Raw genomic sequence first — 23241 nt, 5'->3', positions numbered from 1 at the left:
GAGGCACTTAACATTCACAGGCTCTACCTTTCTGTAGCAGCCACAGATAGTTCTGAGCTGCTGGAAAGAGACATGTCTATGTGTGTGTGTGTGTGTGTGTGTGTGTGTAAGAGAGATGATCTGTTGGTCTCTCTCTGCATCTGTGTGGTTAAATCTTACAGGTGTGTGTGTTTGGCGTCCATCTCTCCAGCTCTTATTTGGTGCTTGGGCAGGTCCATTGAGCGATGGGTGGGCGTGCGAGTAATTGGTGATTTGGTTGGCCAGTCGATGACACAGAGAGAGAGGGAGAGGGAGAGATGCAATGTGTGTCAGAGCAGAGGGAAGAAAATAACTGAGAGACACCTGCCTCATCACACACACACACACACACACACACCTTGGTGAGGAAAATATATAGCAGAAATGATACACACACCACTCGCCCTCTATCTGCTTCTCTCTGTCAGCCACATATTGAGCCACAGTCTTGATTCTGTGCAGACACACATACATATATATACTGTAGTGTCACTGTAGCAATGGTCATACATGTATAGGTGCTTGAATTTTAATGTTGTGCTTGCCAGGTTTGGAACGTGCTTGAAGTAACTGTATTTATTTCACAACAAATATAGTTATACTGACTGAATAAGAAGACATGTAAATAAATAAATAAATCTAAGTTTTCAGAGCCCGAAGTGGAAACTGCTCCCTCTGGCTCTCGCTCGCTCTGAACGTCGACTGTTTTTTTTGGGATTATATCAGATTTAAAACATTTTATCTATCTATCAGATCCAGTGATTTTAACCAGTATCGGACTGATACCTAGCTGTATGGTGCTTAAAAAGATTGAAAATGTGCATTGAAAGTGCTTGAATTTGACCTTAGAAAAGGTGTGTAAACCCTGGTATACACAGTTACAAAGTCAAATAATCAAAATTATAACAAAATGTCAGTATAACCAAATCAAAAGGCACCACAGTTATTGGAGTAAGATAAAATGTGAGATAAAACAGCATTATGATGAAATACTTCAGTGCTGAAGAAAAACACTGGCCAAAAAGTTTTGTTTGTTGACAGACACCAAACATGTTAGATGTTGATAATAAGTTAAGCTGTTCATGCTGCTGAACAGATAAATGACACAAACATGACTCGTGAGGTTTCCTAATTCATTTGTTCTGCTGAGTTGAGCTGTAGCACACTGACACAGGAGCGAGGGGATGAGAGGGGAGAAAGAATGACGGAGAGCTTTGAGGTGGAAAAGACGAGTCAGGAGGAGAGGATCCCTCAGAAATCAGCTTTGAAGCTGAAGGACACATTTCTTTTAAACTTCCCTTTGATTTCTTTTTCCCCTCTCATGACTCCACCGACACGTCGTCACAGTCACCTTTGTGTCGGGATGTGTTGTGTTATTTCTCTCTTTGTTATTTTAAAGGCATTGATGCAGTAGTGGAATATACCCAAATAGATTATTTTGCAATTATTATTTTATATTACTACAGTTATTCAACTGTTACTTGACATATTATAGTAGTTTGTAGATTTACCACTGAAACAAAAACAGTTGTAAATAGATAAATAAGTGAGAGTCACAGTCAGAAAAAAAGTAATAATGTTAAACGTATATAGTGATTTAAGAAACATAAAAAAGCAGACTTGGCCATGTTACAGCGGGAACAGTAAAAATGAACAAAAACTTAATTAAAAGTTGGAAAATAAACACGTTCACAAATATTGTGATGTGCAGACACAGCAGCTCTACAATCTCCCCTTTCTGCTGCTTTTAATGTGATGTTTTTTTATTGTTTATTTTAAGTATGTATTTGTAGTACTGTATGTGCGGCGACAGTAAAGGAATCTTAATTTAGTCAAAGTTTCAGATTAAGACAGAGATTATTGGGAGTGTCTGAGGCTCCACAGTGTCGGGCCCAGGAACAAACGATTTACATTTAACTGTCATATAAACTCACAATGAAAAATCCTGGTGCACTGATCGGTGTTCCCTCTCTTCAGACAGCATGGTTTTAAAATGGTCCGATCAAGTGTACAGGTGGAGGCTGTGCGACATGGTGTGATGTTGTTTCTGAGCGTGCGCGGTGATAACCACCTCACTGTACCCTTTTTTTTTTGTTTGTTTGGTTTGATGCCAGGCAGGAAAATGCCATCTGTATGCCACACTCTCATCTCCTCACCACAAAATTGATCCACTATGGCCTCTTTATCTGCTTACCCATTCACACCTATGTATGCACAAGCAGAACTGTGTCTCAGCTTGCGTTCAAGGGCCTCTGTTTCCGTGTGTGTGTGTGTGTGTTTTAAAGTGGACGCCCTCTCGCCATCTAAAAGGGATTTATGCATAGCCGGGTCCCAGAGTTTTTCCTGTTACGGTTTTATATGATAAGCTTTTTTATATGTTCAAAATCAATATGTAATCCTATGCAGGAGCTTATCCCTCTCCACACCCCTGACACACACACACACAAACACACACTCTTTCCATTTGTAAATCTATTTGAGCTTTGTAACACATCGGGGCAGTGCGCTACAGACCCTGATTGATTAGGTTCACTGTGGAATCCTATCACATGGGCGACTTTTGATGATGTTGCCAACTCTTTCAGGATTGCTAGTTGACTGGAACCGCTGATACCAAATAACTTTGTTCTACAAGTTGTCGGACTTAAGTTTTTTGGTGGCCTCTAGTAGTAAATGTTTATTTGTTTATCTAGCTGTGTTGTGTGCTGAAGATAACGTGTCTTAGTTTGTGCGCACAGAAATATTTGCTCACGTCCTCTGCAGCAGTTGTAACTTCATATGTAGGCCAGGATTTAGAAATACAAGTAGCCCCGCCCCCCCCCCGTGGTGTAGCTAACATGACATTACATGCTGTTTATTGTAACATACGGCACAACAGATTTGTGGATCAGTCAGTACATGACATTAGGAACAACTAAATTAAATTTCTCCAAGTTAGACTAACGCGCCCAGATAATGTGATTGGGAGTCGAGCTACTACTACGTGTACTGTATACCCTCAGCTGGACATGGAGTAATTAGATTACAGTGCTGATTATCCTGTGTAATTATCAAAATAATGCATCAGTCCTCACCTCACAAGTCTAAAAACTACTTTCACCCACAGATTAATAATGCACATCGGTGCTGAGTGTTTGTTCAAAATGTTTTAATCGAGTATTGATTACTGGATGTGATACAAATCCTTTATTTTATACTTATTACATGTGTTTTTAAGCAAAAAATGACACAACACATTATACAGTTCTTTGAACACGGAGTCAATTTCTGCTCATATTTACTGCGAGTACTTCAGATCTTGTCGAAGCACCAGCCTCTCAAAACACAACACAACACAACACAAAACACACACAGTAAGTGTTGTCTTCTCTTCTCCATTGTGAGGTCAAACAGCATTCTGCATGATTTTTGGCTCACTGATGCTGATGAGATAACGTTTCCTTAGGTACCAAAAATTGATATCCACTGACAACATCAGGTGATACAGAGAAAGTTCAATACTATGTTTGTGGGATTAAGTCATCGTGTCACCCAGTGCAGGTCGGCTTTTAATCATTTTTAGTCCAAAATAATGAGCTCTGTGACACAGAGGGAGAAAATATGTTCACCTCCAGCTCAGAGCTAATGTCAGTTCATGTTTTTGTCATATTTATTTATAAGAAATAGGGAAATATGACTAGACTTGGTCAGTAGTGGATCGTTGAGCCTTTAATGAAAAATTCCAACAAGCAAACTTTTATGTTCCATTCATTGACGTGCACACAAGACTGAAGGATTAACCTCCAGACATTTTCCTGGTATTTTCTCAGCTCTGTTCTTTCTCCTCCTCTGGTGACACTTTGTGTCTCTTGACACCACTTGGACAGTGGCCAAAACCAGCTTTTTCAGACCTTTGACACCAGAAGAAGAGAGAAGGAGGAGGAGGATGGAAAAAACACTTTAAGTTTACGGACCTGTGTTTGTTTGTTTGTTTGTAGTCGCACATGTCCTGGAAAAAAGTTGTCTCTGAACTCATGAAGCTGTTGGAAGTCTGATGTCACATCCTGACACACACACACACACAGATGTGTGTGCTCACTTTGGACCAGTTTTGGTTCGTCTCTTGAATAAATTTAGTGTTGGAGAGAGAGAGCGAGAGAGAGAGAGAGAGAGAGAGAGAGCAGGCAGGGAGGGGTTCATGGGGATTTGAACCAGCGCATTCTTGTGTGCCTTGTGCAGACTCACATGGTTACCATCGGCCTGCACGGAGAGGCTTATCTGAATACACACCCACCGTGTGAGTTGAATGCAACTCTTCTCTCTCTCTCTCTCCTCCTTATGGGGGAGGCGGGGCTTACATGGGGTTCTGCTGGAGTGGCTGCAGGGTGTTTTGTTTGTTCTCGGGTGTCTGGTTACCCAGCCTGCTCTGCTCTGGTGTTGCCTGGTCACGTCTCTCATCGTCCCTCTTTATTGTTTACCTTCCTAATGAGGGGGGCGGGACTCTGTGACATGTGATTGACAGCCATGCCCCCCCCAACCACCCCACCACTCCCTTCTCCTCCTCTGGCTGGGTCAAGCAGGATTTGGTTGAGATGTAGTGTGGAGGAGAAGGAGGACATATTTTATGTACCTCGCTGTGTTTTTGTGGCAAGAGTTGTTGTTTTGTTTTTTAACTCGTCCTCACGTTCCCGCCTCTTGTGGGCCGTCCTTGTTGAGAAAGGATTGTGGGAAAGAGAGTCATGGCAGATACACAATCCTGTCTCACAAATGATGACTCGACAAGCTGTTTATTTTCTCACCAATTATTTGTTCTTTAAAAAAAAGGGTGGGGGGGGGACACGGCTTGAACATGCGTGTCTGTTCAGAAGTATGTCTCTGACCCTCCTCCTTCCGAGGAGACCAGAGTAAATTTGCTTTTCTGTGGAGAAAAAAAGAGAAGAAGGGAGTGGGAGAAAGAAAGGAAGAGAGGAACGTAGAGAGCCAAATATTGGGACTGTGTTCATTTCGCTCTGTGGTCGACTTCAAAGGGACGGACGAGGCCAATGAAGAGAGCACAGACCTTTCAGGACAAACACACTGGGCCCAGCGTGACACACACACACACACACACACACACACAGTCTTACTGCTGCAATTTGACTCAATGAGGGGGGGGGGCGGGTATTTATTTTTAATAAAGCCACACTTATTTTGGTGCTGACATTTTTCAACTTTCCTTTCATTCATGAATCAATAGACGGTTAAATATTGATAGAGGTGTGAAGTTGCCCGTGCTCCACTGAAGTTGCACACGGCTCAGCTGTGTTTGAATTCTCTCTGGGATGGAACAGATTAGATTTTTTTTGCTGTGTTTTCCAGGGACACGTTCTCACACTGAGCCGAGGACGAGGAGCGGGAGACGTCCTGTCGCTGTAGGACAATAAAAATCCTCACAGTTTCTGTGGCGGTGCACAGATGAGTTTGTTCATGTGCATTTAGTTGCAGCAGCAGGAAGCTTGAGCGTGATGCAGGTGACCTGTTGACACTGACGTTTTCAAATCAGTTGATATTGAGAATCGTCATGATGATACGTGTCACTACAACAAATATCCTTAACACAAATATATCCTTTGTCTAATGGCTAAAGAAGATATACACTCTACTGTTATTGAAGTCGTTAAATTCAGAGCTTTATTGTCCTTCTAGGGGGAATTAGTTTTGCAGCTGGCAGAATAAAAACCATACAAATGCTTAATAACACAATAAACAAGGACACACTGTAGGACGCACACAAAACGCAACCAAACTTGACTTAAAATAATCCCAGTCACATTTTAAGATTATAAGAAACACATTTTGATCTTTAAGTTTTGACTCAGGGTTAGAATGTGTGTCCTCGTCCTTGTCGTAACGTCCAGAAGCGGGTCGTCACAACTGGACTGAACTATGTTCAAATTGCTAAATTTAGTTGAGTTTAGAACCAGTGCTTCTAAACGTGTGAGAGCAGAGGTGAGGTTTGGGATGAGGGAGGGAGCAGAGCTCCTGGGGTCGGCTGAACGTGGAGGCGAGGGCACCAGGCGGATATTTGAGCCCCAGGGGGGGCGAGTGCTCTCCTGTGTGTGTGCGCACACATACACACACACACACACACTGCTCCCTCCAGGGAGAGACTGAGGGGATTTGGCTAGGGGTCCCACCTGGAGCCTGTGGGGCCCCTTCCTGCAAAGACCCTGGAGAACTGAGAGAGAGAGAGTGAGGGGTTCACCTGTTTGTTTACAACAAACTGTTTGTCTGTGTTTGGCTCTGAGGGGGATGTTTACATGTTTATTTTATAAACCTGGATGAGTCTGTGGAGCTTTAATTATTGTAATTAATAGAAATAGACGAGGGCTGGTTCAGATGTCAACAGGAAACATCGTATAAAGAGACTTTTACTTAATAAAACGCAGTTTGTTGTCGACGTTTGTTTGTATTTAAATGTTTGCCAGAAAACACGTTTTTTTTTTTATAAACATCACAACTATTTGTCTTGAAATGATGATGAAGGTCTCAATAACAGCTTCTTCTTCTTTTTTTCCCCATGGGAAAGAAATTGTCCATGTGTCCTTGCACATTAACATGACAATGTCCTTCAAGTGTGTTTGCTCAGGTCGACACATCATCACTGCGTTCACACACACACACACACACACACACAGACAACCTGATGGAGTGTGTTCACACTGCTCCAGCAGATTGATAAGAAAATAAACTCCCACTGAATCTTCTGAAGGGTTTGACCGGAGACTCTGTGTCGCGTCTTCAGGAGGAGACGTCGTCCATGCGTTTGAAAAACAAAAGTGTTTCCGTTTATATTTTTGTTGAGAAGATAAAAAACATGGATTTTTAAAACGACAGAAGCTTCATGACAGATCAGGAGGAACGTGTCAATCCCTGGAAAAATGTCTGACATTCATCTCGACGTCTGTTCATGTGAATGTTCAAACGTCACATGTTCACCAGGTTCAGGAGGTTTTAAAAAAAAAAAAATCCACGGCAAGACGTGTGTGAAGGGTTGTCCTGAGTGTGTCCTGCTCTCATGGACTCTGTTCCTCTGGTTGTGTTTTTGCAGACTGGCAGAAGACCGAGGCCCAGAAGAGACGAGAGCAGCTGCTGCTGGATGAGCTGGTCATACTGGTCAACAAGCGGGACGCTCTGGTCAGAGACCTGGACGCCCAGGAGAAGCAGTGAGTTACCTACAAACAAACACACAATGAAGTCCATGAGTAATATTCCTAAATAGAAGAAACAAAGAATACTAAACAGAGTTTCTTTGACCTGGGTGAACATGCTCGTTTCTTCTTCATCTGATGTATTTCTGTCAGTGAAGCAAATTCCTGCATCATTTCCGTTGCAACACTATGACATGCATTCAATCATTTTCAGCCTTGAATGTTAAGTTTAAGTAAACGTAAGTTTTTACATTTACTGCTACAGCGTTAACCACTGTACATTATCACTGAGTGGTTTTTGATGGTGGTTGAAATGTTGTGTTTATCACCTTCTTGAGCAGCTTCACTCAGGTTCAAACACCCCGAGTAAACCTGCTAATGTCTGTGTGAAAGTCCAAACCTCCCACTGCTGAGTCTGTGCGAGCGTCTGCTGCCTGTCTTTACATTTCCAGAGGTTCCTTAGAAACTGTAGATACAGTATAGCGAGAAACACATTGCAGGGCAGGTTGCATTCCAGCCCGCCTGCACTCGTGCTGCGCTGCAGCAGCAGCAGTGGCTCACCTGCATGGGCGGGATCTCATATTGACACAGTCGTCCGCCACCAGGGCGCCAGGTTGGTGAAAAGTCAAAGCTCGGCCCCTGGCGCTGGGCCACGCCACATGTGGCAGAGGCGCCGATTCCCGTGGTGCCAAACTGTGTTACCTGTTCTCACACACACACACACACACGCCCTCCACCTCCTTCTCCTCCCGTTGCTCGCACCGACACATCTGACTTTGTACCCTTTGACCTCCGCAGGGCCGAGGAGGAGGACGAGCACCTGGAGAGAACGTTGGAGCAGAACAAAGGCAAGATGGCCAAGAAAGAGGAGAAGTGTGTGCTTCAGTGATCGTCACATCAGAGAAACACAAATAACAAATGTAGCCGATAAAAGAAATGTATTATTATTATTATCATTGTTATTATTATTATATCATGATTTATATTATTTAATAGCAGCGTTTCGATATTTCAATCAATTCCAATTTTATCTGGTTGTTTCAGTCACATGAAATACAGAGACTCGGCTGAATGAAAAAGGTAAACTTTTCTATTATTATTGTTATTATTTGAATTCTCCTTTGCTTTACCATGGATGGTACCTGTATGTAATATGAATCTGAGACGAGAGCAGACTGTACAGTGTGTGTGTGTGTACTGACACTGTGGCTCTGTGTGAACGTGGAGAGCAGTCACTTTGAGGTACAGCAGTAACAACTGGGTGTTTGGTTTATTTTCGTGTGTGTTCATCACGTCGAGGCTGACGTCTCAGTTGGACTTTTAAAGGAAAATAATAATAACATCAGTCTCTTCAAGCTACTTCATTACTTGACTGTATCTTTTAATTCCTTCTCTTAAAGGTTTTTACTTGTAAAATATCTTAACGGGGTAAAGGGGGGCGGGGGCACACTATGGTTCCTAAATCTTACTTAAATCTAAACTTTCCTATTGCTTTTTTTTATTATTGTCTTGGCTTGAAAGCAGTTTACCAAAAGAAAGATGTTTAAAAAAAATAAAAATAAATCATGCGTTGTATATTTCTATCACTGCTCAAACCAACAGCTTCAAAAACTCATCTTTTATTTGTCATGCAGTCAAAAACAAAAAAGAGAGTACATACATATATATATATATATTATTTATTGTCGTTGGTCTTTTAAGCTGCTTGTTCCTGAATCTACATCACAGTTCATGTGCGTTTTGCTGCATCAACCTTTTTGTTTGTGTTGGTTTCTGTATTTATTGTATGTGAAGAAGAGAACTTTGCTTCCACGTTAGAGCTCCACTCTGCTGTGTGAACATTTGATCTGTTTATTTATTCCAGTGTCATAACCCAAGTTCTTCAAATAATAAAGTCCTCATGATTTCATACTCCACAAAGCAGCAGAGTGTCAGTGTGTGTGTGTGTGTGTGAAAGCAGCTGCTCGTCTTTATCTCCTCACATCTTAAATGGAATAATGTCTGTTCTTATTTTTTTATTATTATTATTTTTTTTTTTAGATTATTACTATATTATTTTACCTGCGATCACTTTCCTGACATTGACTCTATTTTCCTTTCACACGGTAAAAAGTTATTTGGCCGCGGTCTCTGTGTTATTGTGCTCTGCTCTTTTCCCCTGTGACTTAGAAATTCAAATTTGGCCTTGCGTTGTTTTTTTTTGTTTGGGGTCGACGCAGAGCAGGTTCCTCTGAGGAGGATTAGAAAAATCACTTTGTTCCTAAAGCTGTTTCTTTTCTCTCTCCTTCCTTGGAGGCGATTCTGTGCGCGCTGGAGAAACTCAGTCAGGACACAAATGTGAATTATCGATGTAACATATTTTAAAAGATTTTTTTGTTTTTTAGAGAAAACTAAATCCACTGTACTTTCCTTGGACGCGCGCTGAAGTCGGAATAAAACAAACAAAAACTGTCCCTGTGTTTAAAAAGGAGGCAGAGGTTTGAGGTTCGTCTCCATCGCTGCAGGCAGCCTCTGTCCTCTCTCTCCCCCCTCTCTCCCTCTCTCTCTGTCTCTCCTTCTCTCTCTCCCCTTCTGCTCCTGATTAAAGCAGGGAAATGGCTTGTGACAGCAGACGTCCTCCTCGGCCTTTGTAATACATTAAAATTAATTTGCGGATGCTTTTCTTCTCTGCGCGGGTCTGTATGCGCGCGCGTTACGCAGTACACGTCCCCCGAGGCGCTCGTGCTTTACTTTGTGTTCGTTTAAGCCGAAAACTGGAGAATAAAGCGAGCGTTTTGCTCGGCGTCGACTGTGTGTGTGTGTGTGTGTGTGTGTGTAGACTGTAAAGATTGTCCACGTCACGTGTCACCTCCAGATGAGATTTGAATAAATGAAATATTTGCTCTCGTTTTAAAAGTTGGTTCGTGCGTAAAACTCCACTTTTATTTCTAAAGGTTTTTGGAAAGTTTGCTCCCGTTTCAGTGATTTTCTTCGTCCAGCTTCGGTTAAAAAACTAAAATAAATTATTAAAGTTGTTGACTAAAAATATTAAAACCTTTTTTCCGGTGCTTTATTTTGTAAGGAGTGAAATAAAACGAAAGAGAATCAGTCTTACCTTCTTTTGGATCACTGGTTTTTCTAAAGTTGCTGGTGAAAAACATTTAGAGTCACTCAGCCACGCGGCGGTGGCTCAGCTCGGCTCGCCTCGGTGCGGCTGTGCAGCTGAGGCTCCTGCAGCAGAATAGATGTCTCCTGGCCTCCCCTCACAGGTGCGGAGAGCCGCGCGGCCTCGCGCCGCAGCCGCTTCTGCATGCTGCTGTCAGTGTCCAAACAGAGAGGAGGGAAAAAGCTGCACCTGAGGGAGCCCCGGTGTCCGCGTGCAGCTCCGCGGCTCCTACATCTCTGTGTTTTATGCATCATGGTTTTAATAAGCACCGACAACATCCCCGCAGATCCCCGCTTCCAATCCTGCCGACTGAAGGGACAAAACTTTCCCCCTCCTCTCCTCCTCTCCTCTCTTTTCCTCTCCTCTCTAATCCCAGGCTTTACCAGCTCAGCATTAAGAAAATTCAACTGCAATTTGGGATTAGACAAAATACTCTTATTACAAAAGGTTGGTGCAACTTGATCACTGGATACTTGTTCAGGGCTTTATCTCAGGCTCTTACTCACATCTAGAGGAGAGGAGAGAGAGAGAGAGAGAGAGAAACTAGAAATGTAGGAGACATGTTAGAAAAAGTGACTCTATTGTGTTTGTGAGGAGCATATTTGTTGAATGGCCTTTTTGCATAATCTAACCGTGTGTGTGTGTGTGTGTGTGGAGGAGGGGTGGTGGTGGTGGTGGTGGTATTTCCGTCAGACTTGTGATGTGGTGGAAATAAAACGGTGCGTAAAAAGGAGTTTGACCTCCAGTAAATGACGTGAAGGCAACACAGACCCACACCAATTAACCCGAGGTATAAAAAAACACTAACTTCTTCTTCTTCTGTTTCTTCTCACTTCGTTCTCACACTCCACCACAATCACTGTCACCATTTTAGTCGGATTTTGTTTGTGCGTAAAAGCGCCGGTTTACTCCATTCCTAAGGTGCGTGTACGTGTGTTTTGGTGTGTAATGCGCGGCCTCCACTCACAACCTCCAACATCACTGATGTAAGTTTGTCTGCCAGAATGTTCTGTCCCTCTGTCCTCCATGAGTTTAAAGTCCCATCTGCCCCCACTTTGATACCCCCAACACACACACACACACTGAACATTAGCTCTCTTTCAGCTTGGTTTAGGCCTCATCTCCAAGAAGTTGGTGTTTTCTGCGTTCACACACACACGCGGGCGCGCGCGCTGTGAATTCAGTGTGTGACTGTTTCATTAAAAAAAAAACACGAAGAGAAAATGGTGCAGGGTTTGATTCCGTGTCCGCAGCAGCTTCTGCTGCACTTTCTTCTCTTTCCTCTGAGCCCCTGTTCAACTTTACGTCAACCATCCTCAAATGTAATTCTAAATGGGGATTAGAGTTCATTAATATTCATGAGACTATAGTGTGTGTGCGTGAGTGTGTGAGTGAGTGAGTGGGGTTTATATCACAGAATAAATCAGAATTACATTTAACGTATTTTATCCTTTTTTTAAAGTATTTTTTATTTCATTTTCTTTTTATTATTCGTAGTAGTATTATTTTAAATCCCACACACTTCGTCAGAAACAGTAAACATTCACTCAGTGTGCCTTTGAGGCCTCGCGCAAATGTGTTCACCGCTGTTGTTTCACAAACGCGCAGCTTTGTGTCTGTTTTAAAAAATAAACCTTTAGATAAATAAAAAAGTATTGATATTTTTCTTGATTTCGTTACTGAAATAATCCCGAGTTCTGACTAATAATCCGCTGTGACTAGTGATTTGTCTTTTTCGAGCAAATACAGCGTCACTTTGAAGCCGCACATTTACTTTTCGGTGAGACTACAGTTCTCCTGTTGGTCGCAGTGATGCCACCATCACGTCCTCTTCGTCTAAATCATCTAAATCATGTAAACAATAATAATAATATTAATAATATACCATTTAAAAGTGTGAAAATGTGTCATTTCTTCTTTGCGCCTGCAGCAGTGTTTTTTTTCTCCTGCAGGCCTGAGAAACATTTCCGACATTTTTTTTCTTTTTTAGTTTACTGTGTGGTTTGTCTGGTCTCGGGACCAGAGAGGAGGAGGAGGAGGGGGGAGGAGTGGGTGTGTGGGTGAGTGGGCGTGGGCTCCCGCTGCTGCCTCTGAGCGCCTATAGGCCGCGCGCGCCGTCCGTCAGCGCGGCGACGCGCGGGGATTGGCTGCGGGAGGCGGATCTGCAGGTGTCCTCCGCACATAGAGTCGCGGGGCGGAGAGAAGGTGATCAATCTCCATCCGTCTCCATTAGAAATCACCTTAACACTCTGACAGACAGCGACAAACCCCCTGAAAGCAAATGAGTCTGATTTATTTGGCTGTAAAAAAAACACCCGGAACCGCAGCGAGGACGCGCTGACGCCCGTGCGCCGGTGACGGTGACCTGCTGCCTGCGTGTTTCTGTCTCTCCGTGTGCGTGATGCTGCTCCATTTGAACACTGCTGTTTGTTTTTGAGCCTCTCCACTGCTGCTGCCGCTGCTGCCGCTGCTGCTGCTGTTGTGCCCCGCAGACTTCCTGCTGCTGCTGCTGCTGCTGCTGGATATTTTCACTGCTGCTCGTGAGGCCGGAGATTCCGGGAGAAGGGAAGGAGAAAAACAAGGTAAACTTTCTGTCTCTTCACTTCCTCTAATTCCACACTACACTCACTTTTAGTTGTATCTGCGCGCAGCCAAACTCTGGTCACTCACATGAAGCAGGTTCAGTGTTAAAAAACCCACACGCGAGTCGTTTTTCCACGCGTTTACAACAAGTCAAACAGTTCCCATGTGTTTTACGCAGCGTCTCTGCGACTCATTTCCATTACATTTCAATTTGTGGGAATATTTTTTCTTTATGATTTTTTTTTTTTTTTATCAATTAAACCGCCGCGCGCAGGACTCTGAGTGCGAGCTGAAATAATTCAGGAAAGTTGTTCCAGATCATTTTCAGATTTCACTTCACAAATTCATTCACTGCAGCCAGTTTCTCTCTTCTTTTTTTAATGGAAGCAAGTGGCCATTAAAACGTGTGAAGCACTTGGTAGATAATTGGAGTGGCGTGTTTTGGTTTTTGTTAATTTCTTTTGCTGATAAGAGACGCGCTCTCTCCCCGGAGGTCTCATCTAAATTCTAATTGAGTTCATTTGCACCGAGAACTCGCAGCGTTCACTCTTCACTCTTCACTGTTCACTGCTGCTGCAAACAAGCACGAGCTCAATACACGTTTGGTCAGTTAAGGTTTGGTTTGGTCATTTAGGAGCTCATTGTTAAAGTAATGTCTCCTTCACACTCACTAATTTAATTCACGCTGCAGGAGCTGCAGAGCTGCGATTTCTCCTGCTGATAGTGATTCTTCACCATCACACTTCTCCTGATTTTATTGTTAATAATTGGTAGAATTGTCAGGTTTTTTTAAAAAATGACTAAAGTTGCAGAAAACGGTGTTTTAATATGACTTGTTTAGTTAACAAATGTGTATTATTTATTTGCCGATATCTTTTAAAGCGTCACAGTCTTGAATCAAAACGGCTACACAGTTGTTTTTAAATCGACGGAATTAAATGAAAATCATTGATGTCCTTGAGGAAACGTATTATTATGATTGAAGTTTTTTAATCTGCTGAAAATCCAAACGTGAATAAATAATGTACACTTTTTTTTCAGTCAAGTTTGGTTTATTTACTTTTTTCAAAACGCTTTAAAAATTAAGTGAGAAGTCATTATTAAAATGAGATTATCCGGTAAAGTCCACTCCTCAGATTATTCCCAGGTTTAAGGAATAAATGTAGTAATAAAAGTGGCAGATAACACTGTTTATTTGGTTGTTTATTCTTGCGCTGATTCAGTTATTCTCATAAATGAACCTCGTTATGATCAAAATTCACAATGAAGTTTGAGCCGAAACAAACAGACGGAGCAGAAACAGAAAGAGTTCACACAAACACAGCTGTGATTTTTAATGATCATCAAACCACCACCATATAATCCAGTTTTTACTCTGTGTGTGTGTGTGTGTGTTCGAGGGCCTACACACACACACACACACACACACACACACAAATTTAACTCAGGAGTTTTAAGTTCACACGTGTTTACTTTATTAAAAATATTACAAAAAGTACACGGTTTATAATTAAGAACAACACTACATTTAAACATCTTCCACGATTTTTGCTTTTCTTCCAGTTCACGTGTTAAAAACAATAACTATTTTAGTTTGGTTTCCTTTTTATAATATTTATTCGCCTGTAGATTTTTCATTTGCACAATGAAGACTAATAGATTTGTTTGTGATAGAAATGTTAGACTCATTATTGTTTAAAATATACTTTTCACAACACAATAAAATGTTCGCATTGAATAACATAAAAGCGTCTGTATATATTTTAAAAAGTGTATTTTTTTAATATATAGATGAGCAGTATGTGCTCAGTTGATCAGTTTCCAATAAAACAGTGGGTGGTTTGGTTTGTTCTCTATATTTTATCTTTTATCCAATGACATTATTCTGGTTTGTCTTGGTGATTAAACTTATTTTTCCTCCGCTGTGGTTTTGAGTTGCAGCGGGGGATTTTTTTTTGCTGCCGTTTGACCTCAGTTATCCTCTCAACAAAAATCCAATATTCCTGAAGGGATTTAAACGCGTCCCTGCTTTAAAACGATCACTTGCTCCTGTGGTGCTTTAATTAATGCTTGTATTTCGTCTTATATAAATAATTACAGTGTGTTGTTGTAGTGCAAAGTGACTCATAGAGTCTGTTTATTTATTCATTTATTTGCCTTGTGCTATAATGTCCCCAGTTGGCAAATATAGGAATAAAAACATTGAGTTTTTGACCCTGCTGTTAAGGTTTTGTTGACACCATTTTCTCTCTTCCTCCGTGTGACAGTGACTTGGATCGCTCTCCTGTCCCGTCAAACTGCAGCATCGAGGGAAACCGAACCACTGGCCTGAGCTGGGTGGAGCTGTGACCGCCTGTAGCATGATGTCCTACCTCAAACAGCCCCCATACGGCGTCAACGGCCTGGGGCTGAGCGGCGCTGCCATGGACCTGCTGCACCCGTCAGTGGGATATCCAGGTACACACACACACACACACACACACACTGTTCTCAGTCCACTCAAATCCACATAATACAATTTTATTGAAGTCTTCTTAACACTTCCCTCATATATACAAACATGTCAACAACATACATGAGGATTCTTCTCTTTTTAAACAATTAAATTAGGGAGATCTTTTTTACAGTGTCTCTTGTGACCTGAAAGTGTAAAAGTGCGTGTGAAGGATTTCTTTTTAAAGAGGTACCTTTTTATAATAAAACACAGTTTGTTGTAGAATACATATACAACAAAACCGTGCGATTTTAGTATTAAATACACAGTTAACTACAAAGAAACTCTAACTGTACAAGATTGTTTTTGCTTTAATAATAACATAATAATTTACAAAAACGTTTAAAGAACAAAATGCATTTTTAAAGAGGCTAAATCGTCAGTAGGGGCGGTTTTATTTTTCTACCACTGAGTTTTATTTTGAAAAGTCATTAACGGTTCCCCGGTGTTGTGTGATTGTTCCTCGCAGCGACTCCCAGGAAACAGCGGCGGGAGCGAACCACCTTCACCCGCTCCCAGCTCGACGTCCTGGAGGCTCTGTTCGCCAAGACCCGCTACCCGGACATCTTCATGCGGGAGGAGGTGGCGCTGAAAATCAACCTGCCCGAGTCCAGAGTCCAGGTGAAGCATGATGACGCAGCTGACATTAATGACCTGTCTCTCTCTCTCTCTCTCTGTGTGTGTGTGTGTGTGTGTGTGTGTGTGTGTGTGTGTGTGTGTGTGTATCACCATATGTACCATATCCAAGCTACATAATTCACTTCAGAAGAGGCCGCTTCTTTCCACGGTTGTTTTCGTGAAGCCTGTTTCGCTTAATTATCTTTCATTTGTAGTAATTAACTGTTTTAGCCATTTAGTCGATCGAATATTTTATGTATTTAGTGTTAGCTTCCGGTTTGGAGTTTATACAATATGCTATAAAACAAGGTTAGCTTTAGCCGGCTAATACAAACGTAATATAAACAATACAAAATGAATTAGACTGTTTATATAAATAGTGTTATATATATAGGCAATGTTATATTTAGCTATGCAAGAAATGTATCGATAAGTGAAGTTACAAGGTTTACTTTGGTTATTTATTGATCGATTGATTGATTTATTTTATCAAAAAGGACAACAACCAAGATATGTATTGAATTTGATGGATTATGGTGAAAATATAGCTGGTTTAAATTATACAGACACATATTTGTGTCAAGACAGAGATTGTCCTGTATTAGTTTGTTATTTATTATATTATATTCCTCCCTCTTTTGTGCTGCTGTTGATTAATTATGTTCTCTCGGTTAATGTGGTCTTCATCAGTCACTTCCATGTACCACAGACAGTTTTAACGTAGTGACACATTTTCCACACAAAAACTGTATATTTATAAACAGATTCCCATGATGATTTCATGAATATTTGATGCAGTCTAAAGGTCTGCTGTAATCTGATCTGAAATATGGGATGTCTAAGGAAGAGGTCGGGACAATCCCTGCAAACACTCCACCATATAACTCGGCGCTGTACAACAGTGTTGAACAAATGCTACTCTTGAAAAGCATTCGAGGGAAACCGAGGCAGGCCTCTCGCTCCTTCTCTCACACACAATTTGAGTTATTCTCAGAATGTGTGTGTGAAACAAAATGCTCTACATGATCCTACCCTCTTGGTGCTCTAGAGTTACCCCACTGTGTGGTGAAACCCAATAGCCTGTTATCTTAGAGCCGTCTACCAGGTATGAAATTCGACCCATGGCTGGTCTGAGCCAGGGGGCCGGGGTGGAAATGAACCTTGATGGTTAATAACCCCCAATTTTCTTCCATAATGTACTCTCAGCATGGCCTGGCAGGCAGAGTCTATCTCTTTTTTCTTTTCTTTTTTATGAAACGGTGAGGTTGTTTGAATGCGTGCTAACTCCTGGCTGCTGTCCTTGCTTTCTAGGTGTGGTTCAAGAACCGGAGGGCCAAGTGTCGCCAGCAGCAACAGAGTGGCAGTAGTGCCAAAGCCAGGCCGCCCAAGAAGAAGTCTTCACCGGCCCGGGAGAGCACGGGGTCAGAGAGCAGCGGCCAGTTCACGCCTCCCGCTGTGTCCAGCACCGGCTCGTCCTCTTCTTCATCGTCCTCCACCAATCACACAGGCCCAGTGGCGCTCAGCAGCACCTCTACCTCCATCAGCACCGTCTCCTCCATCTGGAGCCCCGCTATCTCCCCTGGAAACGCCCCTGCTCCCGCTGTGGCCCCACTTCCCGAGCCCGGACCTCCGTCCAACGCGTCCTGTATGCAGCGCTCAATGTCCGGCTCGGCCGCCGCCGCCACTTCCTACCCCATGTCCTACAACCAGACACCAGGCTACGGTCAGGGTTACCCCGCCCCGTCCAGCTCTTACTTCAGCGGCGTGGACTGCGGATCCTACCTGGCCCCCATGCACTCCCACCACCACCCCCACCAGCTCAGCCCCATGACGGCGTCCTCCATGTCGGGACACCCGCACCACCACATCAGCCAGTCGTCGGGCCACCACCACCATCACCACCACCACCAGGCGTACGGCGGTTCCGGCTTGGCCTTCAACTCGTCTGACTGCCTGGATTACAAAGAGCAGACTGCAGCCTCCTCGTGGAAGCTCAACTTTAACGCCACAGACTGCTTGGACTACAAAGACCAGGCCTCCTGGAGGTTCCAAGTCTTGTGATCCAGCTTTTCTTTTCTTCCCTCCCTGCTCGCCTGCTCCCTCTTCTTTTATTTCCCAGATTAGTGTGTCGCTTGTTTTGTTTTTTTTTAAGGACAGAAAGAGTTTATGAAACATAAAATGACAAGATAGCAACAGGAGCGCTCTGCAATTGGACTTTGTTTTTCCTCCCACTTGTTCTCTTTTTGAAAAAAATCAACAAATGAAAAAAAAGGAAGAGAAGCTGCCCCTTGATTCCTGTGAAGAGAACATCAGGAGCCGTTTCCTGTTGATGAAGAATAAGGTTTTTAAGAAGCCGCCTCTTGGATGAGCTCAACAAAACCAAACTGTTTTTCAGAACACAACAAAATTAAGTAATTACAACCAAACTCCTTTGACCACCAGCTCCTGGATGGGAGGAATATGTTCCCCTCTGGTGCACGGACAGGAACTGGCCTGCAGTGCCCTCTTTACCTCCAAACCCAATCAAATCCTGTATAGTTTTTATTTCTGAAAATGTGTTATTTTAGAATGACAGAGATTTTTAGTCAGCTGCGTTAAGGAGCTGAAATATGTAAATATGTATTTGGGTCAGTTACAGTGACCATGTTTAGTTGGTGTTTTTTCTGAATTTTAAATTGTTTATTACCACTTTGGGAGAAAAAAACGAAAAAAAAACAACTGTATGTAAATCTTTCCAAATATTCCAAAGAGAACAAATTGGCCATAAAGTTCAGCTTTTATATTTGTTGTTTTACTCTGGAGAGAAAATGTTTTGGCTATTTGAAATGTCTTGGGAAACCTATAAAAATACAGATGCAGAACTATTCTGGCCATCCGTCCAGGACACTCTGTTTTCCAGATATTATAATTCTAATTATTATTATTATTATCATCATTATTATTATTATTATTATTATTATTATTCTAGCCTCTACAGTTTCAAAGCAGGCCTCTTCTCTTGGGCATTGTCGTGCTTATTGGACATGTTTGAACCGCAGCACTTGGCTTGATATTGGAGTCAAAAAAAATCATTTTTCTTTTTTTCTTTTTGGAGAGGAAATGTGGATTGAAAGCTCCAAAATGACAGTGAGATGTTGAATGTATCTTTAAGGCGACCACTCTTACATACATGTTCATCCAATAAAGATCCGTTAAGTCATATTTATTCCTCCACTCCAGTGCATTTTGTCTCGGTTTAACACGCAGTCATTTCTCTCCCTCCCCCCCTCTCTCTCTCTCTTTTAAGATGCACGTGCACGCGGGCGAACCACAAACTCCCTCATTTGAACTAGTCACACTTTTATTTAAAAGCTGTCTGATTTTGTTTCTTCTTAATTATAACGCGCTACATGCAAATTAATCCATAATTAATACACGGCGTGAACGCGTGTAGGCCCCGCATTTCCATTTTAGAGAGCGGGGCTGTTTAATCCTCTCTGTCTTAAATTGAAACACTAACATGTCTCCATGCTTTAGGGAAAAACAAGTGGAGAAAAAAAAAAACCTTAAATATTGAGCCGGGAGACATTTGATCGAGGCGTAATTGAAAGCATCGCTGTAATGGCGTGATAATTACTCCTGTTTCTCCAAAATAACCTGCAGGAATTTCACTGCCTCTGATGCAGTAATTACGTAGGTGGGGCCAGGTTAGGGGGTCACATGGAAGTGTGTGTGTGTGTGTGTGTGTGTGTGTGTGTGTGTGGGGTGTGTCACTCAGTTCTCTGGCAAGGTTGTTTTGGACGAGTGCATTTTGTGCCAGTGAAGGCCGCACAGACAAGAGCTCTAAACGGATTTAATGCAAATAACTGCCCACACACACACACACACACACAGAGCAGATGCAGGTTGAACGCACTTAACTTCCTCTTTCCTCTGTTTTAGTTTAAGTGCCATTACGTCTGCAAAACAATGGCTACAATAACATGACATCATATTTTTGGGGGTGTGTTTCAACATGTTACATGTCAGTCTATTCTCATGTTTTTTAAAAGCTAAAAAAAAACCGAAACATTTTCATTATTGTACATATTGTACTTTTTTATTTTTGTCTTATAAAAGTCAGTTTAAAAACAACCGTCACTTATAGATGTTTAGTGAGTGGCCTGTAAATGTATCCATGTGTCAGAATTATTGACTTGATTTAATGTGTCACAACGTGATTCATAGATTAAAGTTTATAATACACGGACATGTCGGTTTTAAAACAATAATGATAAACTACTCAGTGCTTGAAATCCTTGCGGCTCGTAAAAGAAAAGGCAGATTTTCTGTTTTGAAACGAATGTTTGATTAAGATCTTATTTCCAATCATTCTTCTCTTCGTATAAATGACAACCTAAATCATCCAAAGCCGTTTGGAACCGCTGTCCATCGATAATCGCTCCTATCAAGCTGATCACAATATCAACCTGATCAATACACGCAGTGTGTGTGTGTGTGTGTGTAAGTGTGTTGCAGCTGCATCTCTCTCTCTGTGTGTTTATGTAAATGAAGCTCACAGCAGCTGAATAAATATCTGCCGACCGGGACATTAAACATGTTTGCGCCAAGACGCGCAAACAGCGCAGCGAGTGTCCAGCGACAGCGGCGGATTTGTTCGGATTTGCATCAGACAAACATTTACTGATGCGACCAAAATCTTGTGGGATTGTTTGAAGGAGTTGGAAAGACGCGAGTTTCCTCACATCAGACATCTGCTGCTGCTGCTGCTGCTGCTGATGATGATGATGATGATCATCTCCAAACAGAGGAGACTGAATTAGAGGCCAAGCAGCAGCAGCAGCAGCAGCAGCATTGTGTGTGTGTGTGTGTGTGTGTGTGTTTGCAGGACAATTGCAAAGAAACTTGGATTCTCCTCCAGATTATTTCATTGATTTGGAAGATATTTATAAAGGAATCTGAACCAAAACAGCTTCAGATGAAATAGATTATGAAAGAATATAAAAGCCTCCACATTAACGAACCTTTAAGACTTAAACTATGCCTGAAATATGGCACACACGTGGGTGTGGGTGATGTCATTGATTCCACACTGACATTTCCACACACGTGAGTGTGGAAATTTAAAACTAAAACAAATGCAAAGACAACTCAGAAAAAGTCTCTCTTTCTCACCACACCCTCCTGCAGCTTTGTTTGTGAGGAAAACATATTTAGATTTTCCTTTACGTCAGATCATCCTATTTCTAATTCACAAAGAGATTAAAACATTTGCTCGACTATAGTTGGATGACAGAGAATTAAAGTAATTAATTCACACAAATACATTTCTTTTGTTTTCTTGTTGATGCTTTGGATGCAAAGGTATAACTATGAGATCAACGCTCACCCGTTTAATTAAGCTGATATAATTAGTATGAAAACAACTGAAACTGTTGTAAAACAACAGATGTCTCACTCTGACCATTAAAACACAATAAATAAAGTAAAAACTGAAATATTTACAAAGACATTAAATATTTGATCAATTATTAAAAAGGTGTGTATTTTCTTTTGTTCACTTTGATTTAAATGTGTATATTCACCAGATCAACAGGGGTAAAAAGAAAAAACAGGTTGATACAAACTATTTATAGCGTGTGAAGTGAATTGGCGACGTTTGGCTTCATCACAGGAGTCGAAACTCTTGCTCTTAAACCTTTTACAAAGGTTGTGAGAGAAGATGTAATCCCATCAACTATTCTGCCTTTGTACTTTAATCTCCAGTGCTATGAAATGGTTCTAAATATTTAATTTAGCAATTATCTTTGAGTACAGACTCATTTATACACAGACAATGCACAATTAAAGCAGCGCTGGAAATCGTACAAATTAAAATCCTTCACAAAAATAAAAGGTTAAAAGGGTTCAAGAAACACAAACATCTGTATGATCACAGCACAAATCTGATGTTATTGTTATTATTATTATTATTATTATTGTTAGAATAGAACTGTGTGGTCAGTGTGGACTCACACCTTCACACTCTGTTCAGAGGGGACGATGGGTTGCGCCACACTGTTGACCTTTGACCCGTGGCCCGCTCCAGTGAAGGAGCCTGAATGCGGCTGAACTGGAAACTGTTGACACTCGGTTCACACTTGTCCAGGAAATGAACTGGAACTGTCGCTGGACTGTTTTTTTGCATGAGTGGCTGTGTGATTGTATCTGAGACAGAGACGGAGACGCAGACAGATAAAGACAGACAGACAAACAGAGGGAGAGAGAGGGAGAGACAGTGACTGGACTCATCCTTACAGTATTTGGTTAGTGAGAACATACAGGCCTCAAAAAGTCAAAGTGTGTGTGACAGAAAATGATACGGAGGAACGGGGAGATGTGCTGATAGCAGCCTGCATGCTGGGACTGTTTTTTCTTTTACTCCATTTCCATGCAGGACTGGAAAACACACACACACACACACACACACACACACGTACACACTTGTCTGTCATTGGCTGTTGACTGTCGGCAGACCTTGGCATCCCGGAGTGTTTACAGGCCGGTATGAGGAGTGAGAGGTGATACAGAGGAGGATTATATTTACCTGGGAGGTTAATCTGGGGTCAACTGTACACTGACGTGGGTGTAGGCCAGAACGCAGGCTCTGGTTTCTTCTGCTTTGTCAGGATCAGCCTTTGTTTTTTTTTTGAGTTTCATTTTATTTGTGCATCTCGTTTTGTTTCATATGGAATCTGGTCACATGAAACCAGACTCCGTACCGAGTTTTCTTCTCTCTCTCTCTTTGGTCGTTTTTTCTTTTTCCACAGATTCACCAAGAAAAACCAAACAACAACCTTTTGAATCCATCACACAAACAGAAAGAGGTGAGAGCAACACTGTGTGTGTGTGTGTGTGTGTGTGTGTGAGCGTCCAGGCTGTGGAGAGTCGAGCAGCTTACGCTCACTGCTGTGACGCACATCTCAGACGGAATTCATGAAATTCCTCGCTGGAGTTTGGACGCTGCAGGTTTAGTTCAGGAGACATCGGTGGTGTGAGCACACAGTTCAGAGGCCTCCAGTGAAAGGAGTCATTAAAGGTACAGCGTGTAGGATTTAGCGACATCTATGGGCAAAGCTGCATGTTGCAGCTAAACCTCACACAAACCATGGTAACCTTCAGTTTTCATAAAAAACAGGATCCAAACTGGGCTGGGTTGTGATCATTTTGTCGATCGTCTCCCATTCATGTGTATG

General features: G+C 42.0%; 3 protein-coding genes across 7 annotated transcripts in view; all 3 read left to right on the top strand.

Moving 5' to 3' along the window:
* The window catches only part of ehbp1 (EH domain binding protein 1), a 131802-nt gene extending 122699 nt beyond the window's left edge, over window positions 1-9103 (top strand). For all 5 annotated transcript variants that reach the window (XM_044046442.1, XM_044046445.1, XM_044046444.1 and 2 more), the window contains 2 exons: window positions 7088-7202; window positions 7986-9103. In XM_044046442.1, the coding sequence (XP_043902377.1) occupies window positions 7088-7202; window positions 7986-8076 (206 nt within the window). In that variant the 3' untranslated portion in view covers window positions 8077-9103. The remainder of the gene's footprint in view (window positions 1-7087; window positions 7203-7985) is intronic.
* A 3421-nt stretch (window positions 9104-12524) lies between these two features.
* otx1 (orthodenticle homeobox 1) lies at window positions 12525-19228 on the top strand. The gene is made up of 4 exons (XM_044046446.1): window positions 12525-12914; window positions 15183-15372; window positions 15879-16030; window positions 17339-19228. Exons 2-4 carry the CDS (start codon window positions 15276-15278, stop codon window positions 18086-18088), a joined length of 999 nt encoding a protein of 332 aa, XP_043902381.1. The 5' UTR covers window positions 12525-12914; window positions 15183-15275; the 3' UTR covers window positions 18089-19228.
* A 2820-nt stretch (window positions 19229-22048) lies between these two features.
* The window catches only part of ddx43 (DEAD (Asp-Glu-Ala-Asp) box polypeptide 43), a 7496-nt gene continuing 6303 nt past the window's right edge, over window positions 22049-23241 (top strand). Inside the window, exon 1 of the mRNA XM_044046315.1 lies at window positions 22049-22093. Coding sequence (XP_043902250.1) covers window positions 22049-22093 — 45 coding nt within the window. The remainder of the gene's footprint in view (window positions 22094-23241) is intronic.

The sequence above is a fragment of the Solea senegalensis genome, linkage group LG15 (assembly GCF_019176455.1).
Source record: "Solea senegalensis isolate Sse05_10M linkage group LG15, IFAPA_SoseM_1, whole genome shotgun sequence".
In the NCBI taxonomy this organism is placed as follows: domain Eukaryota; kingdom Metazoa; phylum Chordata; class Actinopteri; order Pleuronectiformes; family Soleidae; genus Solea; species Solea senegalensis.
This window is presented reverse-complemented; position numbering and strand designations above follow the sequence as displayed.

Bases quoted from the DNA above. Each gene is read 5' to 3' on its own strand.
- otx1 (XM_044046446.1), top strand. From the start codon at position 15,276: ATGATGTCCTACCTCAAACAGCCCCCATACGGCGTCAACGGCCTGGGG. The intron at 15,373-15,878 runs GTACACACACAC...TGTTCCTCGCAG, and splicing joins CCCGTCAGTGGGATATCCAG to CGACTCCCAGGAAACAGCGG. The intron at 16,031-17,338 runs GTGAAGCATGAT...CTTGCTTTCTAG, and splicing joins TGCCCGAGTCCAGAGTCCAG to GTGTGGTTCAAGAACCGGAG.